This window comes from Danio aesculapii, chromosome 20 (assembly GCF_903798145.1).
Source record: "Danio aesculapii chromosome 20, fDanAes4.1, whole genome shotgun sequence".
NCBI lineage: Eukaryota > Metazoa > Chordata > Actinopteri > Cypriniformes > Danionidae > Danio > Danio aesculapii.
The window spans coordinates 37,388,921-37,396,260 of NC_079454.1; the positions used below are offsets into that span (position 1 = coordinate 37,388,921).

A 7,340-nucleotide genomic window follows, 5' to 3' on the forward strand; every position below is an offset into this window, starting at 1 on the left:
TTTATTTAGCAAGTATTTTACGTCGTTTGCACATATATTCAGTCATTTGTCTTTAAAAGAAAACGTTTCTTAGTGTTTAGTCTCGTTACTATATGTGACATGTTCTGATAAAGTGTTCTTGAAGCATTGCATCACTGAAAATCTCTAGTTGGTTTGTTTTAGTGGCGTCGAACAGCTTGTGTCTTTGGCTTTTCAGTGTTCTCCAAGTTCTCCAGTGTTTTCAAGACTGTTTTAGCATTTGAACATCTTCCTGTTTGAGTGATTTACGGAGCAAGACCGAAATCCTCATTCAATACCAACTTGCAAACCCCAAGTGTTTGAGTGGTTTAAGGTGAAAGCCCAAAACCCTACAGCAATCGATATGATTGTTGAGCAGTATTGCTCTCTTCCATCCCCAACAATGAGTGTTGGCCCCTCAACATCGGCTGTCAAAGTGGAGGAAGACAGAATGGAAGTTGAAATCTCTTGCAAGATCTCCCAGCGCCAGAAAAAAATGCAGCAGGTCAAAGAAAGGCACAGAAACGGCACTAACAGAGAGTCATATTTACATTGGGATATGAATATCCAATGTTTTCCTGACATAATATTGTACTTACTATTAAAAAATAATGTTTGTACAGTGTAGATGTTTGTACAGTATAATAGAGAGCTGGTTGAATTCCTGTTTTTGTAGAGAGCTCTGTTAACAAATTCCTGTAAAATCTACAGCAACTCGCAGCAATTCACCAATAACTTACTGAAAATCAATTACAGCAAAAATACTGTATTTACATTTACAGCACCATTTATCTTGCTGTATATTTATTTACAGAATTGTATGTATATCTTACTGTAAAATAGAGTACATTTTCACAAAGCAAATTTAAAATACAGTAACACTGCATAAATGTCTTACAGTAAAATACAGTTTTTATTACAGTCAAATCCTGTGTCATTTACAAAAATGGTTAACAGTGAGGCTATAGCAGTATGTACATATTATGTTTTATTATATTACATATTATGTACATATGTAAATATTATATTATTATAATCAATTACAATGAATAATAATAAAATACACAAAAAAGTGTGAAATTTCATGGTTAAAGTATGTTTAGTGCAGCAAATCCATGGTAAATTTGTGGTAACCTTTGTTTAGCTACAATAACTTTTTAAAATGTTTATGTATTAATATATATATTTTGTGCAATCATTTCTCTTTTAACTGATGAGGACAAAGTGGAGAAGCAGAAAAAGAAAAAGAAGAAGAACAGGGTTGGCTCTTTTATCAGAGCTGCTCTAACATACTTTTGCTTCTCTCCAAAAAATGAGCCGTTCCGACTTTCATCCTCTGATGGTAAATGATGGTTTCTGCATCTAAATAATTTTTAGACTGTAATGTTAGAAATAAACTGTATTTTAACTCCCCTTTATCTGGAGTTTAACGTCTCCCTGAAAATGACTGTGTACTATGTGCAAACTGCAATCGTTTCTCTTTTAACAGACTATGAGGATGAGATCTATCAGAAAGTCATGGTGATGGTGAATGTGGAAGAAGAGAAGGAGATGATGCGGTGGAGAAGGAGGAAGATATTTTGGAGAAAAAGGAGGAGGTGGTGACAGAACAGGAGAAGGTGAAGGAGAAAGAGGAGGTGGTGGTGATTGAACAGAAGGAGATGGAGAAAGAGAAAGATAACACAAATGAAGAGAAGCCAAAGGAGGAAGAGAAGAAAAAGAAATGAAAGAAAGATGTTAGCAGCCGATTGTCAGAGGAGGAGTTTTGGAGGAGGAAAATGGAGGAGAAGAGAGTAAAAGAAAATATCACCAGAAGATTGTTGGTGGCAAAGTTCTTGATTGTGCAAATAAAGGAGGAGAAGATGAAAGAGAGAAGGAGAAAAATGAGGAAATAAAATACATTGAAAATGAGGAGAAGGAGGAGGAGGAGAACATGGAGGAGGAGAAAGTTAAGAAGAAGAGGAGGAGGAGGAGGAAGCCAAGAAGAAATTGTAGTGTGGAAGAGGAGGAGATGGAAGGAAAGGAAAGTGAGGAGTTGGAAAAGAACATGGAGGAGAAAGAGATGAATGACATTGAAAAGGAGGAGAACATGGAAGAGGAGAAAGTGAAAAAGAAGAGGAGGAGGAGGCCCAGGAAAAATTGCGGAGTGGAAGAGGAGGAGATGATAGGAAAGGAAAGTGAAGAGGTAAAGAACAGCATGAAGGAGAAAGAGAAACTCAATGACTTTGAAACGGAGGAGGAGGATCAGGTGAAAAATAAGAGGAGGAGGAGGAAAAGGAAAAGTAACAGTTTGAAAGAGGAGGAGAAGACAGAACATAAAATAGATGAGGAGAAGCTTAAGTGGCCCAGCACCAGACCTGTCTCCAGGGCCGAAGGTGGGAAAGTTTAAAGTTCAATAAAGTTGTGTGGTACAAATAAAATGGTGTGTTTTGTTTATCTGCCTAATTGTCTGTTTTTAAAGTGTTGAATTGTGTCTGGTGTTGTGTTGATGATTATTCCCTTGTTTCTAAAAAAACAAACTAAATATTATTGTCATCTTAAATATTTTCATCATCCATCCAAATATTTTATTTTCATCCTGATAGAGGGGATATGGTTATGCGTTTAATATTCACCTACTTTAAAAAGCCTAAAAGTTAAAACTACAGTTCTCAATATTAAAGCATTTTACTTTAATCATATGCCACAGACTGTCTTCATGACTATTATTAAATTGTAATGGTTATGGTTAATGTAATAACATTTTAATGTGAATGGACTTTTACCTTAAAGGTGCTGTACGTTTTTGACTCTTCTAAAGCATAAAAATACCATAATATGTTTGCAGATATTTAAGAAACATGCTAAGAGAACATACAGTGGAGACATACCCCTTCCCCCATCTCAAACCAAATGCTTGTCTGTTAGGTGTTAATTGGGCATCATTGTGCTTTAACCGAAAAAAAAAAACACAACCCGAAAACACTAAAATGGATTACAAGGGTTGCTACAGAAAATAGCCTAACAACCACAATAATATTACTAATCCTAATAATAATAATAATAATATTTCCCAGTGATGGATTGCAGCTGGGAAATATTATTATCAGCTTACTTGTTTATCTGAAAAACAATGCTAAAATCAGATATTTTGCTTTGAAAGTGTCTGTTACGGAACGCTGTATTTGTTATGGTTCTTTTAACCCACCCACTAACAGTTTAGCCAATTAAATTTCAGCACCCTGGGTTGCCTTGGTGAAAAACAGCGTATTTCATTCATTCATTCATCCATTCAGAAAGGCTCTCAAAGCATGCATTTGTGACCGAAATGCAACATCCGTTGGACAGTAGCAGACTCAGAAATGAGACGTGGATTCAGAGTTCCACATGAGGTTATTCATTAGCACGTAATATAAATATTACAAATGTAAACATTAGCTGAGCAGGTTACATTGTAAGGTTACATCCTAGCAACACAGTACGTTACAAGAATTACATTGATAAGCAATTTGGCTGTTTGCACCAGACAGAACATGACAGAAATTTAAATACAGCCATTCAGAAGCACAGAATATGCACTCACTCACGAAATGGTAAGGTTTATAATCTAATTAATACATATTAAACCTCTTTACATTCTAAAATGTAGATGCTGAATCACTGATATGTGTTGGTTTACACTGAATCACAGTTCTAAAGTCCCATTTCAGAGAGTTTATTTTATTTTCAAGATCTGAGGTGAACTATCTGCTGCTGCTTTCAGTAGTATGGCAATAAATGTCATGTAAAATGGCATTCAAACTCACATTGTTAGCATTTAACACTGAATAAAGCACATGAGGTGTACCTGAGGTGATAATGTCATCAAGTTCTCTGTTGTTCAGCAGCAAGAAATGGAAGCCGATTCTAATATATAAATTCAAGGTGTTAGTTAGAACAAAAACTCCTTTTAATATGGAGAATATTCCTTCTATCGCGTGTTGTGCTTTTATATAGAACACAATTTAAATCAGCCTTTAGGCTCGAAAGTCAGACTCCCTCCTCTTGGTTGTCAATCTGGCAACCTGCGCTTGCGTTTGGTTTTGATCCAGGAATGCATTACCTAGTTCAACCACTGGGTGTCAAACTTACATACTGCACCTTCAGAGTTACTAGATTTGTAGTGTCTGTAGGTTGTGTTGAGTATATTTGATCAGATATTTTTGGCTGAAATGTGGGTCTGTCTGTCTGTCTGTCTGTCTGTCTGTCTGTCTGTCTGTCTGTCTGTCTGTCTGTCTGTCTGTCTGTCTATCTATCTATCTATAAAAATTGACATTTAGAAAAAAGGCAAAAGCTTAGCACAAATCTCAAAGGAGGCTTGTGATTTAGTTTGGTTTTTACCTTCTCTGCACTTCCAGCTCCTCTGGTGAAGGGCCATTCTGCACCTGAGGGGTCTGTCTTGGCAACTGGGGACCTGCAAGACAAGAAAAATATCTGCAATTAACATCACTTTGTAATGTATATGCAAAAGGACTCTGAAGTCTGATCAATAATGTAAAGTGCACTGGATAAAACCCAAAAGAGTAACAGAAGAGCAGGTTTTAAAAAAAGAGTAACATCGATCAGGTGTGTTAGACATCAACAGTTAATTAGGACATTATATATCAGCCAAAGGGGAAAAGATTATCTGTAAAAACAACCATCAGCAGGAGCTCAAGTTAGCATGAAGTTGCCAAGCACCAAAACAGAGCTGGTGAGAAGACGGCACTTAAGGGCACTTGGATGAGGGCAACTCTGTCACTTTCACTCAATATGTACTTTTGTTAGACGTACAATCATGTGGAAAAATATTTCAAATGCAAAAAAATCCTAAATTCAAACAAAAGGGGCACAGGGGTAGCTTAAATAATGTGTCTGTGCTCTTTAGGTAAGGGTCTTATCAGAATAAACAGCAAAGATCAGTCCAAAGCACTCGAAAAATGTGGAAAAAATCTTTATTGACACAGCTATTCCTTAAATGAAACCGACGCGCTTCTGCAAACAACTGCCTTCACCAGAGGAACTGTTACTGCTGTTTATGTAATATGTACATGTAATATCAAATGTAATATGTCTAATGTGATATTGAAAAAATATGTTTTGATGCTTTATATGTACAGGAGTATTTTAAGTGAATCAATATTTTTTCAACATTGTCAAAAGATAAAAGAATAAGTTTGGTTTAATAGTTTTGGAACAACTTTGCTGAAAGTTTTGATCCATTTCATATGTTAAGTACTGGATTTCTTAGGTAAAACTGTGTTCCTGACACGTTTTCACATTATTTATACATGTTTAGTTTTAATGATTTTAATTAAAACTTTTTATAAAAGTTTTAATGAAGGGCTAATGATAAATTAAAGAATAAATTAATACAGATTTTATAAATATAAAATAACACACACACACACACAAAAAAAAGTAAAATGATCACTATGAACAGGGCTTGACATTAACACCCGCCAGCCCGCCAAATGCGGGTAGATTTCAGCTGTGGCAGGTTAGACATACACCCCCACTAGCCATCTTGGCTGGTTGAAAATATTTTTTTTCAAATGCCAGAGCTGCCTCGTCCCTAAAGATTAGAATTTTAGTTTAAGACCGTTTGTCAATATGCAATCAAATGTGCCGAGAACCGAGAAGCAGCACAGTAGCTGGTGATCAAAAAGGTTAAGGACAAGCCCTGACTATGAATACTGTATCATATTTTAGACTTTCCATAAAACCCAAATAAAATAGAAGTAAACGAAATATTCCAAACAAAATCTAAAATCTGTCTTGAAAAAAATATCTAGTCAAATATTATGTTCTGTCATCATGGCAGAGACTAAATAAATTAGTTACCAGAAATGAGTTATAAAAACTATTATGTTTAGAAATGTGTTGAAAAAAAATGTCTCTGTTAAACAGAAATTGGGGAAAAAAATAAACAGTTCAGGAGGGCTAATTATTCTGACTTCAACTGTACATATAAAATTATTTAAAACGCCTCTAAGTGGTTGTATGACTTTATCGAGACTGTATTTTCACCAGCAGCTTCAGTAAGATAGACAGACTGACTGACTGATGAGCATATGTTAGAAATATATCATGCAGATGGAAAACTGAGCCTTCATACATTCTTAGTTTACAGCACAGACTTAACCGCACAGAAGCTCTGCTGTTTTTGGATTTGAGGAAGGTTGAGTCTCTGAATGAAAGTCTCTGGCGTGACAGGCTTGACTAATGGATCAATGCAGCGTTGTGCAGGTGAGAGAGCGCTGTTTACAGGCACAAACGCCCTCTGCTTCTTCCTGTTTATTTTCTCCACACAGAAGGGCATTCGGGGGGAAAAAACAAGAGCTTTTTATCCTTACACCTGGCCAACCTGTTTCTGTACTGCAGTTTGGTCGTTTTTAAGTGGGGGAAGGTAAAATAGCCAAACTATTAAGCGCACAGAGCTGATTACGGATCTGATAAAGGACCAAGAGTTAAGAATCTGCTTCGTTTCAAAAATTAAAATCAAAAAGTAAAAACAAAACAAACGAAACATTTAACGAAACTATAACATGGAAAACAAAAGTATCAAATGTAACGAAAACATTAAATACACAACAAAACATAAAACGTTTACATAAAACAAAAAACGAAACAAAACTATAAAAAAGGGAAATTTTCATTCGTTCATTCATTTTCATTTGGCATATTCCCTTATCAGAGGTTGCCACAGCGGATTGAACTGCCAACTATTCCAGCATATGTTTTACACAGAGGATGCTCTTACAGCCGCAAGCCAGTATTGGGAAACACCTATACACACTCGCATTCACACACACTCATACACTACGACCAATTTACTTAATCTAATTAACATAGTGCATATCTTTGGACTGTGGAGGAAACCGGAGCTCTCGGAGGAAACCCACGCCAACACAGGAAGAACATGTAAACTCCACACAGAAGTACCACCTTGCCTAACCGGGACTCGAACCAGTGACCTTCTAGCTCTGAGGCAAAAGTGCTACCCACTGAGCCACCCGGCCAAATTTTTTAAATATAAAAAAAAAAAAAACACAAAAAAAAAAGCACAAAAAAGATACAATATTAAAAAATAAAACAAAATACATAAAAACAAAACATAATAAATTAAATAAAGCAACATTTAACTTAAAAAAAAACTATGAACACAAAAGCATAACAAATTACCATAAAAACAAAGAATAAATTAAAAAAAATAAATAAATAAAAAAAAATGGGGACATTTTTTTAAATATTAAAAAAAACAAAACAAAAAGGAAACACAAAACAAAACATGTGTCCTGCGATGAGATAAAAAATTACAAAATAAAAAATAAAATAAAGGGCCG

The 7,340-nt window shown here is 35.4% G+C and overlaps 1 protein-coding gene across 8 annotated transcripts in view; it reads right to left on the bottom strand.

Annotated features, from left to right (window-relative positions):
- The window catches only part of enah (ENAH actin regulator), a 183,366-nt gene that overhangs the window by 55,092 nt on the left and 120,934 nt on the right, over positions 1-7,340 (bottom strand). For all 8 annotated transcript variants that reach the window (XM_056481597.1, XM_056481596.1, XM_056481598.1 and 5 more), the window contains one exon: positions 4,357-4,429. In XM_056481597.1, the coding sequence (XP_056337572.1) occupies positions 4,357-4,429 (73 nt within the window). The remainder of the gene's footprint in view (positions 1-4,356; positions 4,430-7,340) is intronic.